The sequence below is a fragment of the Mirounga leonina genome, unplaced genomic scaffold (genome assembly GCF_011800145.1).
Source record: "Mirounga leonina isolate KUSES-001 unplaced genomic scaffold, KU_Mleo_1.0 Mir_117, whole genome shotgun sequence".
NCBI lineage: Eukaryota > Metazoa > Chordata > Mammalia > Carnivora > Phocidae > Mirounga > Mirounga leonina.
In genome coordinates, this window is record NW_023270274.1 from 2039302 (window position 1) to 2061184 (window position 21883).

A 21883-nucleotide genomic window follows, 5' to 3' on the forward strand; every position below is an offset into this window, starting at 1 on the left:
GTGGCTCAGTCAGTTTGGCATCTGCCTTCAGCTCAGGTCATGATCCCAGGGTCCTGGGATTGAGTCCTGCATCCGGCTCCCTGCTCAGCAAAAACATGCAAATATAGTATCTACAGGCAGACCGTCTCAGCATACTTGTTGAAATATAGATTATATGTTAAAAAGAGAAAGAGCGGGGCGCCCGGGTGGCTCAGTCGTTAAGCGTCTGCCTTCGGCTCAGGTCATGATCCCAGGGTCCTGGGATCGAGCCCCGCATCGGGCTCCCTGCTCACCGGAAGCCTGCTTCTCCCTCTCCCACTCCCTCTGCTTGTGTTCCCTCTCTCGCTGTGTCTGTCAAATAAATAAAACCTTTAAAAAAAAGAGAGCCAAAAGGACTATGATACTAAGGAGGTTTGAAAAAAATTTTCTCTTCTAGGAGAAAAATAAAAACTGATGAGGTCATTTGAATCCCTTCACCTTGAGGGTTTTCCTTCAAATCTGGCAGCTCTGGGGAAGTGAGACGGCCTGTCCCTCCAACCTGGGACAACAGCACAAGGGTCCCTGTGGGGGTGTGTCCATGGACTGCGAGCCTGTCAGCCCCAGGTCACTTGTGCATGGGGCAGGTGGTACTGCACAGACTCCTGTAGGACGAAGCCAAGGGAGTCCGGGAAAGGACCAAAGTTTCCCCCAAGAAATTGGTATTTGCACCTTCAAATTCACCCTCCCTCCCCAACCCTGTTCGCATGACCACCTCCAGGCAGGAGGACACCAGGGCAGCTCGCGAGCCTCACTCAGCCCCATGGGCTGGGGAGCCTGGCGTTTGCAGGGCACCGGGGCAGCCACCTTGCTCCTTCAAGGCGGGAGCAGCGAACCGCTGCCCAGTCTGGGGTAACTGGTGTGATTGATCTAGTTCACATGCACTTTTCCTTCATCTTAAAATTTAAAAAATAACCACATCCCTAGAATCTATCCCAGAGCTAAACACAGTGACCCACTAACCCTGAGTGTGCCCTGCTCCGCTGGAACCTGGGGACTTGAGGGGACACAGACCCAAACACCAACACCGTTCCATCAGGCACAGTGGGGACACAAACCCGTTGTCCTGGCAGCTGGTTGCCCTGTGGCCCACGTGTGCAGGCATCCAGTGGTGGGGGGAGGTGCGGCGTCCACTGATGCGGGGGGGTGCATGGCATCCATTGGTGCGGGGGGCGGCGGACAGCTCCTGCCGGTCACTAGGAGAGGAGGGGGCTCCGCACAGCTCCGCACCACCAGTACCGGGTCCCCCACTTTTCATCTCCCGGGGTCCCAGGCCCCATCAGCAGGCGCTGGGATGTCACCCCAGGATCTGGGGAAGGCTCCTGCCCAGCACCTCTCTCCTTCCAGGGTCGCCCACGCTCCCCCCGCCCCCCGCCCCGGGACCAGACAGGGTCTTGTGGGCGGAGAGAATCTCGAATCTAACAGCTTCACACAGACCTTCCTCCCTCAGGAGCCCCCCCCACCCCGGCCGCCTGCCCAGCCTGCGGGTCTCAGCCACTGCTGCTCCGCCGTGGGGCCGCTCCGCCACCCCTAGCGGGCAGGGCACCCCCGGTCCTCACCCCGCTTTTGCTTTCCTTCTGGGACCTTTCCACCGCCCCCGCGGGCAGCTCTGGGAGCCTCCTCCAGTGCTCCCAGGAGGCCTCCCCCCGCTCCAGGCGGCCCAGTCCCCCTCCTATGATCCCGACACTCTTCCCACAGAAGACACTCTTCCCACGCTCAAGGGAATTCTAAGTACGGAGACCGCTGAGTGGGCATCGCTCTCCGGGACATGTAGCTGCGACAGAGCCGTTTGTAAAGACTTGCATGTTAAAAAGCCAGCAGATCAGCTTTCTTATCAACCATCATTATAATCACAGACAATAAAATCATCACTGCCCCTCAGGAGCAGCTAGGCTTTGTCTTCCTCCTCCCCTGGGTCCTTAAAGGAAAAGCAACCGGACTAGCAGTAATGAAGTTTAGCATGCAAATTCGGTGAGCCATTAAATAGCAGGTGTCGACCCCTGCCACTGACAAAGACATCGCGGACCCACGCCTCTGCCCTGGGAATGGGTCGCTCTGCTGGGCTGAATCCTTCCAGGTCCCATGCGGCCACCTCCACGAAGTCCTATTGGGTCCCTCTGGAAAGAAGGGACAACCCACACTCTGAACACCCCTCTCCCCCCACAGCCTCCCATGCTCACACCACTAGAAGCAAGCTCATGAGGGTGGCGTCCTGGCTTGGCTCACTGGTGTTCCGGAAGAGAAGTTGGCACATGTTTTCTGGGAAGGACCAGATAGTAAACGTGTCAGGCTTTGTGGCCAGGGGCCAGCTCTAGCACAAACTCGGCTTGGTTTGTCTTTGTTTTCAAAACCTCTTAAAGACTATAAAAGCCATCTTAAGCTTGCAGGACATTCAGAAACAGGCTATGGTCCATAATTGACCAAAGGGCTGTAATTTGCGGACCCGTGTTCTAGAACAACACCAGGCACGTAGCACATGCCCCCAAGATGGTTTTTGCATGAATGTCAAATTTTCTTCAGTCTGACAACAAAGGGATTGAGGGTGAGGTCTACACACCATGAACCATGTAGCCTTGTTAAGCAACTAGGATTTTGAGCCTCAGTTTCCCTTTTTCTTAGGGGATTACAGGGGTTTGGTTACAACTTCATCAGCCTTCTGTTCCTCACCCTCCCCAACCTTTTGTTCCCACAAGGCAGACAAACTGTGTCCCTTGCCCCCCTGCCCTCCACTGGTCCCCATCCCCCAATGAGGCTGCCCCCCCTCCCTTGAACAAGGGTCTGAAGCTCAGGGAGGTCTGTCCCGACCACTGCCGCACCACGTCTCCACTGCGTTCCAGCCACCCTGGCCTGCAGCCAAGGGAGGCAGCCGGTCCTTTGCACCTGCTGCTTCCCACACCTGGAAAGCTGTTCCTCCAGTGTCAGATTGAATGATGTCCCCCACAATTCGTAGGTTGAACCCATCATCCCCAGTGGGGCAGGATTTGGAAATGGACCCTTAAGGAAGTAATTACGGTTAAATGAGGTCACAAGGGTGGGCCCTGACCCAATAGGGCTGATGTCCTTACAAGAAGGGACACCAGGAATGCATGCACAGAGGCCACATGAAGACAAGAAGGGAGAGACCACAGGAGAAACCAGCCCATCGGCACCTTGATCTCAGACTTCCAGCCCCCAGCACCACGGGAGGGGCAGTCTCTGTGGCTGAAGCCCCAGCTTGGGGTCTGTTATGGTGGCCTGAGCCGGGAGAGTCTGCTCAGTCTGCTCACCAGGTAACCCGGCGAGAGCAGAAGCCTCCTCAGAGCAGGAGCACAATGGCAGCTCTGGAGGAGGACTGGGCAGGAGTCCAACGTTAGGTTACAATAAGAAGAAGAATAGGGGAATGTATTACTAATTACCACATATACCTAAGAGGAGTTTAAACAAGATCATACTGTTAAAGTTTTAATGACCTAGAAAAACAGAGTAAAAGAGACGTTTATATAAACAATGTTCATATTAAAAGACCGAAAATTACTTATGTTTTGTAATAGTTACGGGTAGATTGGGCATAAGGTCATTTTTACTTTCCCTTCTAGATCTCTGAACTTCAAAATTTTCCACCAAATGAGTGTATTTGCTTTCTCCTATAATCAGACAGAAGCATCAAAATTGGTAAAGGTTTTGCTTTTAAAAGGGGACTTAGGGGCACCGGGTGGCTCAGTCGGTTGAGCATCTGAATCTTGATTTCAGCTCAGGTCATGATCTCAGGGTCTTGGGATGGAGCCCGGTGTTGGGCTCTGTGCTCAGCGGGGAATCAGTTTGAGACTCTTTCTCTGCCCTCCCCCCCACACGCATTTGTCTAAAATAAATAAAATCTTTAAAAAAAAATAAAAAGGGGATTTAAACATCTTAGAGAGTGATAGGTTCTGTAATTGGATAGTAGACAGTGATTATAGGGGTGCCTGGGTGGCTCAGGCATTAGGCGTCTGCCTTCAACTCAGGTCATAATCCCAAGGTTCTGGGATCGAGCCCCGCATCGGGCTCCCTGCTCCGCGGGAAGCCTGCTTCTCCCTCTCCCACTCCCCCTGCTTGTGTTCCTGTTCTGTCTCTCTGTCGAATAAATAAGTAAAATCTTTAAAAAAAAAAAGGAATGATCTAGACATCCACTAATGAGCACATGTCTAAAAATTTGCAGGAATAGTTAGGATGGCAAGATTACATGCACAATGATTTATTTTAAAGATACATATACATTGTTATAGATACACATGATTGCAGAACGGTGTAGAGACAGGTGCTGGAACTTGCCAGCCAATCTAAGGGACCCTCCCAGGGGAGCCGGTGTGAGGAGGGGGGGTTCCTGAGAGACTACACCTGCGAACATTTTTAATTTTTTAAAAATATCTTAAGTAATCTCTACACCCAATGTGGGGCTTAAACTCACGACCCCAAGATCAAGAGTCACATGCTCTACTGACTGAGCCAGCCAGAGGCCCCCAATAAAGCATTTTTTTTTTTTAAGATTTTATTTATTTGACAGAGAGAGAGATCACAAGTAAGCAGACAGGCAGGCAGAGGGAGAGGGAGAAGCAGGCTCCCTGCTGAGCACAGAGCCCAATATGGGCCTCGATCCCGGGACCCTGGGATCATGACCTGAGCCAAAGGCTGACACTTAACCGACTGAGCCACCCAGGCACCCCAAGTTTTTCTTAAATGGTGTTTTTATGTTAAAGTAATGAACCAGTGGTTTGCAGATGGTCCCACTCACTGGCTGGAGCGCTGACTCCCAGCGCCCTTGCTGCAGAAGGCAAGGTTGTCCCTCCAGCTCCGGAGTCACACACACCGACGCTCAGACCAGCTTACCTTCCTAGGGCCAGGGAGGTGCCTGGGGAACGGTGAGGACTCCCTCAGCCACGCGCCGGGCTCCCACGATGGTGACGGGGCACGGGGGAGGGGTGCAGGGCACTCTGCTTAGAAAAAAGTTCACGGAGCGTGCGGTCACGGGTGTGCACGCCCACCCGCACAGGTGTGCACGGATCACTCATCCGGACCCTCCCTAGGCTGCTCAGGACTGTGCCCAGCGCCCTCCCCCAGGAGGCCCACCCCAGGCTGCAGTGGGCACTGGTACCGGATGCCCCCCCCACCGCCCCAGTGCAGGCCCAAGTAGCACTGGATGGACAGCAGCTTCCATGGGCGGGCGCCCCAAGGAATGCCAGCGTTACCCCACGCAACCCTGGAGACAGATGCTGTCACCCCTGTGGGACAGGTAAGGACCCACAGGTGGCACCAGGAGTCAAGACCAGCCCGACCCCACTGGCCCCACTCGGCCCAGGCCAGGCCCGGGGAGTGTGGCCTCAGGGTTTACAGCCCACCACGCACCCCCCTACACACCACGGCTCCCCCCACCAAGTACTTACCCTGAAGACTTTATGAAATACTTGATTAAACAAAGAATCTGGTTAGTTTTCATACAGATCACCTGCTAAGGCGAGCAAATTGGAGATACTAGATGGACATCATTCGAATTCAGATCATCTCTGCTTTAAGCAACACCCGTGGCTCCCCTCAGGCCACCGTGGGCAGTGAAGAAACAAGAAACTCAACAGGAAAGGACCGGGATGGGAGGGGCACCGTTAGGGAACCTGCAGGAGGGGTAACGCAGGCCCGGAGGGCGGCACACGGAGGCCGGAGGGTGACGAAGATGCTCGTCACCTGAGCGGTGGCACGGGGCAAAGCCAGGCCCCGGCCCGGTCAGTGGAGCCCAAGCCAGCTGCCAGGTGGGACCCACAAGCTCACAGAAGGGGGTTCTGGGGTCTTCCTCCCCCTGGGGGGCTTGGGGGGGACAAGTGTGGCTCTGCCACATCCACTACCGTCCCGCGGTGGGGGGCCCACGCTGATCCTCCAGGAGCGGCGACCCCAGTCAGGCTGGCCCCAGGCCAAGACGTGGGACAGGCCGGGACGCTCACCCCGCCCGTGGCCGCGCAGGCCCTCCTGCCCAGCGTTCTGGTGGCCAAGTGACCCTCTGAACCTTCGGCCGGGGCCTCACATGTTTGTAGCAATGTTCGAACAGGATCGCTCCGCATTAAGTTCCCAGCACATGAGCAGCACGGAAGATGTCAGTACCAGCCTTTCTAGGAAGTGGATCGAATCTTCTCCAGGCGCTGGGGGTCGCTGACCCACTTGGAGGTCACCTTGCCAGGGAGCCTTGTGCAGGGTCAGACTCCGTCACTGGAGGAGCCGAGCCCGGCCTTCCTCCCCGAGGCTTCTCCCCCCACAGACGTTAGTGCAGCCGGGCCAGCCCGGGCAGTGCCGGGACCAGGAGGGGGGAGAGGACAGCTGGGGGGCTGCTGACCGGGCTGAGGAGCAACACAGGAGCACTGGGGGCCCCCACGTGTGGCCCGCAGGACCAGCCAACCACCCCTGACGGTGGCCTCTGGTCACGCTTGCCAACCTTACGTGAAAGGCCACGTCAGAAAGGACAGGACCAGGTGCCAAAGGGTCCACGGCCAGAGTGATGCCCAGGGCAGAGTCACAAGGGAAGGGTCAGAGATGGGGGCGCCACCCACAGGACCCCACAGCTGGAAGCGGCAGGGGGTGGCAGGGTCAGCCTCAGAGAATTCCCGCCAGAGCCACCCCACCCCTGCTGTGCGGGCCGGGTCCCCCTGCACGTGGCCTGCCCTTGGCCGCCTGCTTCCACCCTGGTTCCCGCACCACCCCCGGGGGGACGCAGGCTGGAGTTTCCTGCCCCTGCCGGTGACCTTACTGACCTTCACGACTCTCGTGGGAAAACAGGAGACTGTGCCGGTTTCCTGAAGCTGCTGCAGAAAAATCACCAGACGGGGGACTGAAGACGACACTGGCCTGTCCTCTCATGGTTCGGGGGTCAGGTGTCCGCAGGCCCGTTCGTGTCGGGGGGGGGGGTGTTGTGACAACCTCCACCTTCACACACCTGCCTCCTGCTGGGGTCCCTCCCTGTCTTACGGGGTCACCGGTCCGGGAGTCAGGGCCCGCCCTAACCCAGGAGGATCTCACCGAGAGCCTTACCCGACCACAGCCACGAAGATCCTATTTCCAAACAAGGTCCCGGCTGACATGAATTTTTGCTGATCGCTGTTGCGCTCACTGCACCTGCTCAGCGGCAACAACCCGCCATGGCCGCCACGCCCTGAGCTCCTCGGGAGACCCTGCCCTCGGCCCTCCTCCCTTTCCAGGAGACAAACCTGAGGCACAGAGAATCTGAGGAACTTTCCCAAGGCCACACAGCCATGCGGGTAGCAGAACCGGGCCCCGTGGCCTCGTGGAAGGGTCCAGCATCTGCACGCTCACCCAACGGGACGCCCACCACCTGTGGGGGCAGCAGGGCTCCCTTTCTGTCCTCTGCGCCCCCGGGGAAGTGCGTGTGTGGAAATGGAGGCACCTCTCACAGGATTCCGGGGCGCTGTGGGCGCGGGGAGGCCCCGGGCAGCTCAGAGCCCCCGGCACTGATGTCAAGATGCGCGACCGCGGCCGGAAGGCCCGGCCCCGGGCAGCAGGACGCGCCGCCAGAGGGCGCACCTCCGTCCCTGGCTCTGCCACTGTCGTCTCCTGTCCTTGGACACCCCGCCGTGTGCTGTAAGGGCAATCTACAGCGTCAGGCGCCACCAGGGCCTGTCTCCCCAGAGCCACCACGATTAATTAACCATGTGCAGCCGGGAAATACTCAGACACGAAAGCAAATCACATCGATCTCACTGATTTGTCCGGTGCCAGGCTGTTGTATCACGTATCAGATCCCACTTGGGTTTTAGGTGGAAGGTGACCAAGGGGGCCCGGGGATTTGGGGGAACAGCCTGTGTAAAATACAAGCATGTTTAACGTGGAAAAGACACTGAACTATAATGACAAAGGAAGCAGAAAGACAGGGGCCTTGTTGGAGGGTCTCTTGGAGAAGCGCTCTGCAGTGCAGAACAAGACCAACATCCCTGGGCGACGTCACTGTGCACACAGGCCCCAGGGCCCAGCCGCAGCGACAAGCCAGCCCCAGCCCCACTGGCCTGGGTGTCATTCTCAGCCTGGATCGCTTCCAGTGCCCTGGCCCCACTGCCTTCAAGAGGAGGCTTTGAAAACTAACCTCCTAAAGCAGAAAACAGACCAGAATACATAGAAATTCAGAAAAGGGCTCCTACTCCCAGGGACGCCAGCCCCAGCTTCTTTCCAACTGAGCGGGGCCTGGCTGCGGGCCGATGAGCGCAGACGCTCCAGGGACCCCTCCTCCCCCGCCAGGCGCACCCTGTCCCCCCAGCCCCCTGACCCAGCTCCTCCACCCTCACAAGCCGCCTTTCCCTCCTCAGGGCCCAGCCAAGCAGACGGACAGGACAGACAGCTGGAGGTTTCCAGCATCCTTATCCAGAGCTGGGTACGGGCATGCGTGTGTGTGCGTGCGTGTGCGCGCGCATGCGTGTGCACAATACACACTTGGACATTTTTCAAACTGGAGATTTTCCCCGCAATTTCGTCAGCCTGGCAAGTCAAGGTAACGACACTGCTCCGGTGTCTAATTAAGAACATGAATCATCCTCTCCAGCAGCCAGGTGGAAGCTCTTGTTCAGGGAGGGCTGTTCACAGGTAGGGGAGGCCTGCTGGGCAGCCTGGAGGCGGAGGCTGGTGTTCTCACCAACAGAAAGATCTTAAATTCCAAATTTCCAAAGGGAAGCTTTTCAGCTTCTGCTGCCCATGTGTGGTGGGTTGAACATATCCCCCAAATTCACATGGTGAAGGCCTAGACCCCAGGGGATGGCGTTAGGAGGCAAGCCTCTGGGGGTGACTGGGGTTAGGGGAGGCCGTGAGGGCGGTGCCCGCGATGGGATTAGTGTCTGCGGAAGAGGGCAGTTCCAGAGCCATCTCCCCCTCTGCCATGTGAGGACGTGGCGAGCAGGCAGCCTTTCTGCAAGAACCCTGACCTCGGACAGCCAGCCTCCAGAACTGAGAGAAACCGGGTTGGTAAGCCCCAGCCGCAGTCGAGGCGGCTCCTGAGGGGCACAGAACACAGTGGGTACCAGGGGCCATCCATTCTGCTCAGGAACTGCAGCCTCCAAAGTCTGCGTGTAATCTTTTTTATGATTTTATTTTATTTATTTGAGAGAGAGATCACCAGAAGGGGGAGGGGCAGAGGGAGAAGCAGACTCCCCGCTGAGCAGGCAGCCCGACATGGGCTCAATCCCAGGACCCTGGGATCATGACCTGAGCCGAAGGCAGACGCTTAACCAACTGAGCCACCCAGGCGCCCCAAATGTTTTCATATTTTAAAGCGCTATTTTGAAGTAAGAATTAAATCCGGTAGCCTATTTTCTTAACCAAGGCTCAGGATACGTGGCCTGTCGTGGAGGCAGGATGAGGTAGGAGAAACGTCGTGAGATCCGCTGAGAAGCAGCCAGTGCCACTCGGGCTCTTCCCCGTGTTACTCCAGCAACACTTCGGATGCACCTGCCATGCTTCCCGCACTTCTGTGAGCACTCAGCTAGGCCTGAGGCGCCTGGGGGACTCAGTCTGGTGAGCATTTGACTCTTGATTTCAGCTCAGGTCATGAGCTCAAGGTTGCGAGATCAAGCCCTGTGCCAGGCTCTGTGCTAGGCGTGGGAACCTGCTTAAGATTCTCTCCCTCCCTTAAAAAAAAACCAACAAAAAAAAACATCATTAAAAAAGTCAATTAGGGGACGTCTGGGTGGCTCAGTCGTTAAGCGTCTGCCTTCAGCTCAGGTCATGATCCCAGGATCCTGGGATCAAGCCCCATGTCGGGCTCCCTGCTCCGCGGGAAGCCTGCTTCTCCCTCTCCCACTCCCCCTGCTTGTGTTCGTTCTCTCGCTGTGTCTGTCAAATAAATAAATAAAATCTTTAAAAAAAAAAAAAAGCAATTAGAATTTTTAGTTCAGAATAGTAAGTTGATAGTTGGGAACTCTTTTATTTGAAGGGCAGAAATAACAAAATACATGCAAAGCTCCACCTGGTTTAATTAGCAACAATCACTGAAGCATCTGGCTTCTCAGAGGCGGTGGGGTCCCTCCTCCCTCTCCAGCTCCCTCTTCATCCCTGCACAGTCGGGGACCGAGATGGTGGCAGGAGGGGCATGAAGACCAGAGGGAGGAGAGGACCCCGTTGACTCAGGAGCCGTGGACAAGGGCGACCCCTGAGTGAAAAAGCAGGCACCCGGGAACCTTACAGACCAGATTCCAAACAGGGAGAGTATCTTGGGGTGAAAGGGTGAATGTGGATCCAGACCCAAGGCTGACAAGTTCCTGGATTATTCGTGCCTGCCTCTTCATCAGGAACAACAAGGATTGGCCCAAGACCTCACTGGCCCTGTTCGCAGCGGCCTTTAGCCTATGTCGGAATAAGGAAAACACGGAGCTTTCTTACGACGCCAGCACACAGAGCAGCGTGAAGCTACAGGCAGGCATGTTATGCGTGCACACTGACCAATCAGTGTCCCAGCCACGTAACACCAAGGCAGGAAGTGCTCCGCACCTTTAAAAAGAGGACACATTTGGGGTGCCTGGGGGCACGGTCCGTTGAGCAACCGACTCTTGGTTTCAGCTCTGATCATGATCTCAGGGTCGTGAGATCAATCCCCACATCCAGTTCGCGCTCAACAGGGAGCCTCCTTGAGATTCTCTCTCTCCCTCTACCCCCAACCCCATACTGTCTCTCTCTCAAATAAATTAAGCTTTAAAAAATAAAAATTTAAAAACGACACATTTGCAAAGCAACACCCATGGAGAGCTACCTTGTTCAGCAAGCAGGCATCTCTCTCTCTCTAAAGTGATAACCACACAAACTTGACAGCAAAGCAAGAACTGTTCTACTGGGAAGACGAACATTTGTGCTCCCTGGGAAGATTCTGGTCTCAGAGCCCTACAGGTGGTGACTGTGCGAAGGATCCATCCTCTCCCACATTCACCTTGGATGAGCGACTCGACCACGCAGGAGCGCCGCCCTCAGGAAGAGCCTCCCCGACTTCCCCGTCAGAGGCGGACACAGCCCGTGTCGCCCCTTACCATCCTCCTGCGACCCACGTGCGTTCCAATCCTAAAACTCAGTTTACTGAATCGTCTAAGACGAGTTTCCTCCGTGCCTCGGACATCCGTACCCAAGGCCCACGTGGAGGCAATGAAAGGAATTTTAACATGAAGGTTTTTAATCCAGTTTAAAAAATCCTTAAAACAATCTGCTCTTCAAAACATGGAATTGATTTGGGGTTTTTCTATTATTGTAACAAATTAGGCAAAACTGTACCTCATAATTGTTGAGGAAAAAAATAATGTATTAATTTTCCCATTAAATTCAAAAACTTGGTTGTAGGAGAGTTAACAGGGAAATCAACTTAGGAATCTCCGTGAACAAACACCAATGCAGGTGAAATATAAATTCATTACGTACGTGTGCGAACCACCACGACCGTGATGAACGAGGCCTGCAAGCCAAGAGTGTAAAATTAAGGCAGCTACTTTATTCTGAGCGAGAAAGTGGCATGAGAACTCCGAGCATCGCCCCCACTAACAGCACTCCCCACCCGGTTCTGGGAGAAGAGTGTCTTCTGTCTGGCCGGTCCTGTTGTCTCCTGCGACGCCTTCTTACCAGGCAGGCACCGCAGGGGCAGACGTCTGCTTGTGGTCCGGATGGAGCAGCCCCGCGCTTAAACAACTGGGGAGGGGACTCCCATTCGGGCTGATCTTGAACTAGGTAAAACGAACGTGGTTTGTCCACAGTCCCGGAGTTGCTTCCACGTAAAAATCCCTTCTGTAACAAGCTCCTTTCACTGAACACAGCGATCGAATCACCGTGCCAAGAAAGCGCACCTCGCCCCGCGTCTACGGCCTAAGAGGAGGAGGAGGACGGGCTGTGCGGCGACTCCGCACATTCCCAAGGGCGAGGCGCCGTGGGAGCCGAGCGCCGCTCGGCTGTCTGCGCCAAAAACGCCACGTACCGCCCCCGAGCCTCGAACTGGTCGGCGGGCCGGTTGTACGCCGTCCACACGGGATCTCCCACGAACAGCCGCATGGCCTTCACGTAGTTCTAGAAAACACAGACACGCCGCCCGTTAAGCCCGCCTCCGAGAGGCGGCGCCCCGCAGGCCGCGGCTGTCGCGGCGGGGGCAGAAGCGCTCAGCGCACACAGCCGCGCCTCTGCCGCGGGGGTTCGCCGCTGAAGGCCGCTCTCTGTCCCCCGCCGTCCGCGCGGACGAGCACGGACCCGCCGGCCCGCCGCCCGCCCCGCTCCCGGCTGCGGCCTCCGCGCCCTTCCCCGCGCTCAGCGGGGCCCTCAGGCTGCTGGACACCAGGGAGGCCCCTCGGAAGTGAAAACGAGGGGCGCCCGGGTGGCTCCGGCGTTGAGCGTCTGCCTTGCGCTCGGGTCACGGTCCCAGGGTCCGGGGATGGAGCCCCGCGTCGGGCTCCCTGCTCCGCGGGGGGCCTGCTTCGCCCTCTGCCTCTGCCCCTCCCCCACCCCAACCTCATCCCTACGCCCTTGCTCATGGTCTCAATCTCTCCCAAATAAATAAATAAAATCTTTTAAAAAATGGATGTTGATGGGGCGCCCGGGTGGCTCCGGCGTTGAGCGTCTGCCTTCGGCTCAGGTCCTGATCCCAGGGTCCCGGGATCGAGCCCCGCGTCGGGCTCCCTGCTCCGCGGGGGGCCTGCTTCTCCCGCTCCCGCTCCCCCCGCTCGTGTTCCCTCTCCCGCTGTCTCTGCCCCTCTGTCAGATAAATAAAATCTTACAAATAAATGGAAAGGAGCAGAGCTTTCAACCCCGTCTCGCTCGTAGGCACCCGTCCTCTGCGCGCTCACACGTGACAAGCGACGAAGGCACGCGCTTCCGGATCCCGGCGCCAGAGGCGACAGGAGGAGCCGCACCGCCCGCACGCCCGGCACGGGCGACGCCCTCCGGGGCGGGCGCAGCGGGCGCGGTCGGGGGCGCCCGACGGGACGGCTCCCGCCGGCCCCTCCCGGCCCCTCCCGGCCCCTCCCGGCAACTCGGCAGCCGCCGCACCTTCTCATCCAGCGTGAAGCGGTGGTAGATGCCCGCGGGAAGAGCGATCAGGTCCCCCCTCTCCATGAAGACGCGGATCCACCTGTCGTCCTCATCGCGCACGTCGAAGTACCCGCTGCCGTCCAGGACGTAGCGGACCTCGTCGTCCAGGTGCAGGTGCTCCGCGTAGAACGCCTTCCTCTGCGGACGGCGGAAGCGGCGACTCGGACCGGGCGCGCACGTCCGCGCGGGTCCGCGGCAGCCCGAGCGCGCGACGCCGGGCGGGGCAGCGCGGAGGGGGCGCCGCGTCGCAGCGGGAGCTCGGGCAGTGTGGGAGGCCCGTCATCAGACCAGCAGCGGCGCAGCGCGTCCGTGTGCCGCGACCCCCTCAGCGCCCCACGCGCACCAACTCCGGGCGCTGGTGCTGCCCCCGCGACCCTCGACGGAACGCGCAGCCCCAGGCCGGGCGCTCGCCCCCCCTCACGCGGCTCAGCGGCGCAGTCGAGGCTCCCACGCACATCCGGGCTCCTGCTCGCACCCGCCGCGCGCGGCAGTCTCACGGGCCTCGCGCGCGGCCGTCTCGGGCCTCGCACGCGCCCTACACTTGTGTGCGCAGTTGTCACATTCCTCACACGCACACGGTCATCACACGCCTTACGTGCACACGCAGTCGTCACGTGCCACGCATGCGCGGTCGTCCCACGCGCGCACGCAGTTGTCACATGCCTTACGCGCGCAGTCATCACACGCCTTACGCACGCGCAGTTGTCACGCGCCTCAAACGCATGCGCGGTCATCATACACCTTACGCACATACACAGTTGTCACACGCCTTACGTGCGCACGCAGTCGTCACGTGCCTCAAACACACGCGCGGTCATCACGTGCTTCAGATGCGCGCGCAGTCGTCACGTGCCTGACACACACACACACACACACACACACGCACACACACACACCCCCCCCCCCCCCCCCCCCCACCCCACCACACCACACCACACCACACCAGGTCAGGAGCCACGTGTACACGTGAGGAAGGCAGTCACTGTTTCCATAAACAAACACCTTCCACGTGTTCAAATCTTTTATGTCTTTCAAAAAGTCCTCATCCCCCTAAAATTGATAATAAAAATATTCAAATACGGAGAATAGTTGAAAGAATTTTACAGTAACCACCCCTGTACCCTTACCAAGATGCCATCATCGAACTGTCTCTACTCGCACTGTTGGTATCTCCCCAGCTCTCTGTCCCCCATGCAGGTGTGTCTGCAGCTTTCCTTATTTAATGTTTACACATTTCTGGAAAATCCATAAATATTTGGAAAATGGCTACGTACAGTAAGAGCAGCACATTAACACCCATCTTGAATGCTGGCAGGCTGTGGGGACGCAAGTGTCACAGCCCCCAGGAGGGGAACGATCCAGCCAACTGCATTCGCATCAGGCACGCACCAAGCAATCCCCTTCCCAGAACCGACCCTGAAGATTCGCCTCCGACTACATAAATATAAATTTGCACAAGCTTACTCTCTGCTGTAGTGTAAAACACTGGAAAGAACTCAGATGCCCAAACACCAGAGAGTGGCAGAATACTGAGGTCTACGAGCACCGTCATAACAAGACGCTAAGACAACCACTGTCGATGGGCAGACGGTGGGAACAGTGCAGTAAAGGGGGGGAGAGGGGATGACCCTTCTGGCAAAGTTGAGATTTTAGAACTTTGTTGTGTTTTACGTAATCACAAATAGGATAAGAGAAGCATGGGAAGGAAAACTTAAACCATACTGACCTGAGTAATTTGTGACCATATCACTTCACCCTGTCCTCAGTCTGAGAGAAAGACCTGCAAACCGGCCTCACGCCCCACTCAGCAGGACTGCCCTCTGCAACGGACGGGTGTAGCAGCCAGGCCGAAACTACTGTGTGTGCTGAGGGAAACGAGTAAGTATGTGGACACGATTGGGGGCTGGGGTCCTCACAGTGGGATAAGAGAGGGGCAAGCCCTGAATGAGGGAGGTTGAGAAAAAGTCCTATGGAGTTGACCAGAATGAGAGGCATCAGCTCAAACCAACGATTTCTCTCTCTCACAGACACAGAATTCACTGCCCCATCTGCTGCAAGGACCTGGGGCAATGACCCCTGAGTAGCAATGAGGACTCCCGTCTGGGTTTCCAAGTACCAGTGACAGGTACCAGGAAGAGGGGCTGATTCCAGGGCGAGATCAGGGGAACTGGAGGTGCCTGGCACAAGTGGATCCAGCAAGTAAAGAGGTGCTCAGGAAAATGATGGGGATCTGCCAAAAGGACAGGAACCAGTTAGAAACACTCCTATGTGCTAAGTCTGGGGCAATCCGAACATCAAAATTACTCACTGGCCTGTAATCCATGCCTGCCATGATTCAAGTAAGACTCTGTGAGCCCACACTGATGTAAACAGAAGGAACAGGCAGCTTTTCCTTACAGACGGAGGCCAATTCAATACTAGAGGATAGTTAGAAGGTCACCATTTCTACCACCCTGATGGCGGTGACTGATTCAGGCAGGAACCATCAAGACTTACTGCAAACACTGAGTGAAAGTTTGAGAAGAAACAGTGTTCACAGACTCAAAGTAACTCTTCACAAATTTCTTATTAGTTATGAGGGGGAAATGGTAACTTCACAATGAAGAACCCAATGAACACGAACTTAACCAAGTTTCCCATCAGCCAGGAAGGGTCTTCTGACACCACATGCCTCCCAATGGGATGCACCGAGCAGACACAACACCTTCTGTGTAGGATTCCTGCCAAAAATGCATCACTTGAATCTAATCATGAGGACACCTAACACAAACATAACACATTAGAAAGTAAAGGTTTGTTTCAGAGAAACGAGAGATAAGCCTGTATCAGCAAGGGAGTTTTCCTCCAGGAGAGAAGCTGTTCTGCAGGACTAGGATGATGGGGAGAATATAATTACTAACATTAACAGCATCTGAGCCCCTTCGATGTAATAAGACAAAGCACTGCTGGGGCGCCTGGGTGGCTCACTCAGTTGAACGTCCAACTCTTGATTTCGGCTCAGGTCATGATCCTGGGTTGTGAGATCGAGCCCCGCACAGGGTTCTGCACTTACTGAGGAGCCTGCTTAAGATTCTCTCTCTCCCTCTCCCTCTGCCCCTCCCCATTCTCTTTCTCTTATGCGTGTGCGCCTGTGTGCATTAAAAAAATAAAGAATAAAAACTAAACTAAAAAAAAAAAAGACAAAAGCGCTGCTAAGAAGATGAGTAATTTAAAATTCATGGAAAAGCACACCATTTAAATCTGAGAGAATTCATGACCCATTAGGGCATTTGGTGAGAAATGACTTCATCTTGTAAGGTACTGTAACACTCATGCTCTGACCGGCAAGAATAATTTGACAGCAATGACACCATGTGTGTATGTTTGCAGGGTCCGTGTTCTCATGCTGCTTTTGTTCTTAGTTCAGTTTGTTGGTATACCTGCCTGTTTCCTTTCTCCGAAACACACACAGAAGACATCCAAGCTGATGGAAGAACAGTCTGGGTGACTTTCCCTAGATCCATCAGAGGACTGAGGTCACAGGATAAAATGCTCCCCTTAGCTCTGAGACAGAGGTGGACGCAGAGCCTCCTGGAGCAGGTAAACTGGTACAACACACAAGTGGTCATCCTGGCAAACTGCAGCAGGCTGAGTGTGCACCAGCTCGAAAGTGAAAAACTCCTGGGAGCCCAGTATTAAGGGAGCCCCACAGGTCTGTGGCTTTTATATCTAGAAACCCCACCAGGTTCTCTTGATGAAGATCCCAGAAATAGCCTTTCACGGTGCAGGCAATGGGAGGGGAAAAGTAGCCATTTTTGAAAACTCAGAGAACATCCTGCATACCAAAGGCCAGTCAGTACTCCCAGGGAAACAACTGTACCAGAGCCTTATCTGACTTGCAAGAAGGCCACCTCCAGCCCCCTCCAGCCTAAAGGGAGAATGAAAAGGCCACAACAGAAGAACTAAGCCCACTAAAAACTAGACTGAATCGTGAAATCACAAAGCACTTTTCCTCCCCAACAGCTTACCGCGTGACAAGGCTTCAGAAGAATGATAGTGACTTAAAGCTTTGGAAGAACCATGAGACACAGAATCTATGTGAGGAAGAGTGCTTGGAGAAACAAAGACCTCAGGGGAGAAGAAAAACAAGGAAACTAGAAGAAACCAAACCCCTGGCACCAGCAACAGCAAACAGGACTCCCACCCAGGTAACACAAACCCTCACACTAAAGGCCGTCTTGCCTTGGTTCCTCTTAACAGACACTACACTCTGGCTTTAGCCAAAAATAACAGGGCATGTTAAAAGTTAAGAAAAAATCCGTCTCCAGAGACAAAGCAAGCATGAGAACCAGACAGGGATGTGACACACATTTCGGAAACTGAAGCCCAAGGTTACATAGCTAGTAAGTACTGGAGACAGAATTTAAAGATTTTATTTATTTATTTGACAGAGAGAAAGAGAGCACAAGCAGGGAGAGCAGCAGGAAGAGGGAGAGGGAGAAGCAGGCTCCCCAGTGAGCAGGGGGACCAATGCGGGGCTCGATCCCAGGACCCTGGGATCATGACCTGAGCTGAAGGCAGACGATTAACCGATTGAGCTACCTAGGCGCCCCGAGAATCCCACTTTAAAATAAAGACACAAATAGGTTAAAAGCAAACTTGGAGAAAGATACACCATGTTAACAGTAATCAAAAGACAGCTCAGGGAGCTATATTAATTTCAGACAACACAGACTTCAGAACAAGGAAAATCACCAGGGATAAAGATGGATGTCATGTAATGACAAAACAGTCAAATCTCTAAGAGGACATGACAATCCTGAACATGGATGCGCCTAACAACAAATATCAAAATACACAAGGCAAAACTAACAGAATGAGAAGAACACATGAATCCACTATTTTAGTTGGAGATTTCAACACCACCCATCAATAAACAACAAGTTCAGCTTGCAGAAAATCAGAAAGGAACAGTTGTTGAATAGCACCACCAATTCATAGAATGAGTCAACCAACAACAGCAGAATACACATTCTTCTCAGACTCACATGGTGCATTCATGAAGATAAACTATATTGTGACCCATTAAAACCATCTCAATATATTTACAAGGACTCAAGTCTTACAAAATATATTCTCTGATTACAGTGGAATTAAATTGGAAGGCAATAAAAGAAAAGTCTCCGGAAAAGTCCCCATATAATTAGAAACTAACACGTATCAAAAAACCCACATGGGTCAAAGAAGAAATCAAAAAAATTAATTTGGAGGTATTCTGATGAAAATGAAAATCATTTAAAATTTGTGTGATGCCACAAAAGCAGTACTTAGGGGAAATTTACAGCACTAAATACCTACGTTAAAAAAGAAGGCTGCAAGTCCATGACCTCAGCAACCATGTTAAGAAATTAGAAAAAGGATGGCTCAGTCAGTTTAATGTCCAATTCTTGATTTCAGCTCAGGTTGTGATCTCAGGGTCGTGAGATGGAGCCCCATGTCTGGCTTCCTGCTCAGTAGGGAGTCGGCTTGGGATTCTCTGTTCCTTGCCCTCTGCCCTTCCTCCCCCCACTTGCATGCTCTCTCAAATAAATAATTAAATCTTAAAAAAAAAAAAGAGAGAAAACAAAGAAGCTTGTGTTTAATAAGAGTGAATATAACGATTCCCCTCTTCAAAGAATTTAGAGTTACCTTACCTTTTCTTCATAATTTGGTAGTTTATCCTTGCATATGGTTATTATGTCCATCCAGGAATAGTTTCTCTCTTTTCGGATCTTTTCTAATTCTGGATCATTCTCGTACTTGTCAGCATCCAACTATTAAAGTTTAAACAACAACAAAAAGGAGGTCACAGGAATGCAAGGAAACAAAGAAGTGTTCTCTCTCTGGATCTCCAATATGATTGCACTCCAAATTTATCATCCAGTCCTCTGTCAATTGCAAACTAACCTTCCTTCCCCTCTTTTCCCTATTTCTCTGGAGGGTTTCCCAATTCTCCATTATAGCTAAGGAGAGTGCAGTTGTACTTAATTCTTGCCTCCCTTCTCCCCAGCAGTTCTTCCTGGGGGATTCTACATCCCCATTCTAGTCCCACTGCTAGGAGCCCAGGTGAAACATCCATGGCCAAGCCTGTCCAAGGTCACCAACCCCGTCCAAGGTCACCAACCCCACCTCCTCCCCAGTCCTGTTCCTCCAGCACCAATCCTCTGCAGTCTAACTGATCCCTCTATGGCATCTCTTTGGTCAGCTGTTTCCCTTGGCTGAAATGACTGATGCTCTGGAAGCCTACAAATAAAACCCAAATTCATTAAACTGGTATAAGAGGCCTTCCATCATGTGGCCCCATCTGCCTTTTCTACTCCTCTGTCCCTATCACCTGTTTTTTTAAAAAAAATCTACATTCTAAACCAAATAGGATTATTTGCTACTCTCCAAAAGATGCCTCACATCCCCACATCCTTGCTCCTGACAGCTTCCTACACCTAGAAATCTCCTTCATTATTTTCATTTATCACAACCCTATCTCTTCTTCAAGGTCCCATTCTAACACGTTTGTCATGAAGCACTCCCCTAGGGCCCCAGCCAGAGTTATCTGCACTCCTACTTCAAACTATTGGCAACGAATTTAGCATACCTTGCACTATGTTGCGATAAAATGCACATTTTATCACAACTACTGAACAGCAAACTCCAGAATATCTTAAAATACTGGTCATCAACACGTTAAGTTCTACAAAGATGACTCCCAAAATTATCAAATCCACCTCATGATATGCACAGTACTGCTCCACACTAAAACAATCTAACTTCAAATTATGTGTCTGAGACAGAGCTTTTTATCACTCTGCTATGTCACTGATACCAGATATGAAAAAATGCTCCATTTGTTCCCACTGACCAAGAACAGTTATTACGAAGGAAGTATATAAAAATACACAGGACACGAAAACCACAGAATAAACATTATTTACTTATTTAAATATACTCCATGCCCAACATAGGGCATGAACTCATGACCCTGAGACCAAGAGTTGGATGCTCTACCGACTGGGCCAGCCGGGCACCCCTAAACATAATTTAATTTTGATAGCCCTTTGACTTATCCAGAGCAGAACTAGAAAGTAGGAGGAACTGGGTCTGACCCCATGGAATAACTAAAGATGCCTTTTAAAATGTGGTATTTTATCCTTTGGATACATTCACAAGTTGACCAGTATCTCATTCTTGCTCTTAAACTGTAAAAAGCAGAATGAAATCCCCAAAGTACAGTAACTTGACTTTTCTAATAGTTTAGATTGCAGATAAATTGATTTTATGATAAAACAAAATTTATTTCCCTGTCATAATAGACATTATATACCATTTGATTGCCTCAAAGACGCTACTTTCCAGTAGGTTAAGTGTTAAATCTTGGGCTAGGAAAAGATAAGTAATCTGTAAAAATTAACATAGGCCCCAAATCTAAGTGTTTAGTAGAGAAGTCCTCTTAATGGCAAGAAGGCTAGCCCTGGCTTCATTTCCGCCCACCGTGAACGAAAAGGAACCCTGTTTACAACGGAGCCAGGGGACCAGCAGGGTAGCCCTTGCGCCCAGCGCTGTGGGTCAAGGGCAGACCCAACAGGAAAAGCCCCACCTGGCAGGTGGATGCCACTTTACCACAGCAGGAGCAAGGAAGGGTTCGTCTGCCCAGCAGCAGCCCAGCTAAGGAGACCCCACTAGTCCAGCGGACTTGTTGTAACAGCCCACCCATTCCACCCCCCATTTTTTAAAGAAAGACTGTTCATTTATTAGGGGGACTTGCCTATGGTTTTTGCTGTGGTTTGCTTATACTGCATTGCAATTCTCTGCTATTCCTAAAGAAACCCATTTTTGCTGGTGAAATAACTGGCAGCTTGCTTTCTTTTTTTAGAAGACTTTATTCGAAAGAGAGAGGGAGAGAGCACAAGCAGGGGCAGCGGGAGAGGGAGAAGCGGACCCCCAGTGAGCAGGGAGCCCGAGGCGGGGCTCGATCCCAGGACCCCGGGACCATGACCTGAGCCCCCGGGGCCGCGGTGGCAGGTTTATCGAGCAAGTTAACGCCAGGGGCGCCCGGCTGGTTCAGTCGGCAGAGCGTGCGGTGAGTTCGAGCCCCACGCTGGCTGTGGAGACTACTCAAAAACGGGGGGAAATCTTAAAAAAAAAGCTAACACTACGCAACCGGAGGTGCCATGGAAACCGTCTCGCTTCTCCTCTGAGAGACCGGACGAGGTCTAAAGAGCTGCTGGGCTGGCACCTCCTCTGAGCCTGTCTCGGGGGGAGGCGCGGCTCCGCGCACACCGGCGCTCACTCCACCCCGGCCCCCGAGGCAGCGAGCGCCTTGGGAGCGGACATGGCGGCGGGTCGGGCAGCGGGGCCCGGCAGCCGGCGGGGGTGAGGGCGGCCCCACGCCAGGAGACCCTCAGGCCGCACCGCTGCGCGCACCTCGCGCGGAGAGCGCCCCCGCCGCCTGCGGGGGAGGCCGGCGCACCACGGGCACCGCACAGGGGCCTGGGGACGGCCTCCAAGGCCTCCCGCCCGCTCTCGCCCCGCACAGTCCACCAATGATGTGCCCGGCGCGAACCCACCCGCGTCCTCCCGGCGCACCGCGTCAGACCAAACACCCCGGCCCCGAGGCCACCTCGGGCGCCCATTCCCGGCCCCGCCCGTCTGCAGAGCACGCGCAGGGAGGCCAGGCCGCCGACCACAATGCTGAGCATGCGCACGGCGCCCGGCACGCCTAAAGCCGGGCAAGCGCCGCACGCCCCGGACGCCGACCGCCTGGACCCCTACTGAGCATGCGCACCGCTCCCAGGCGGAGGGACCACCCGGCCCC

The 21883-nt window shown here is 54.0% G+C and overlaps 1 protein-coding gene across 1 annotated transcript in view; it reads right to left on the reverse strand.

The window, feature by feature from the left end:
- Positions 1-11456: 11456 nt before the first annotated feature.
- The window catches only part of LOC118007285 (1,2-dihydroxy-3-keto-5-methylthiopentene dioxygenase), an 11149-nt gene continuing 722 nt past the window's right edge, over positions 11457-21883 (reverse strand). Inside the window, exons 2-4 of the mRNA XM_035000289.1 lie at positions 18729-18848; positions 13015-13194; positions 11457-12042 (exon numbers count right to left, since the gene is read on the reverse strand). Of these exons, the coding sequence (XP_034856180.1) occupies positions 11845-12042; positions 13015-13194; positions 18729-18848 (498 nt within the window). The 3' untranslated portion in view covers positions 11457-11844. The remainder of the gene's footprint in view (positions 12043-13014; positions 13195-18728; positions 18849-21883) is intronic.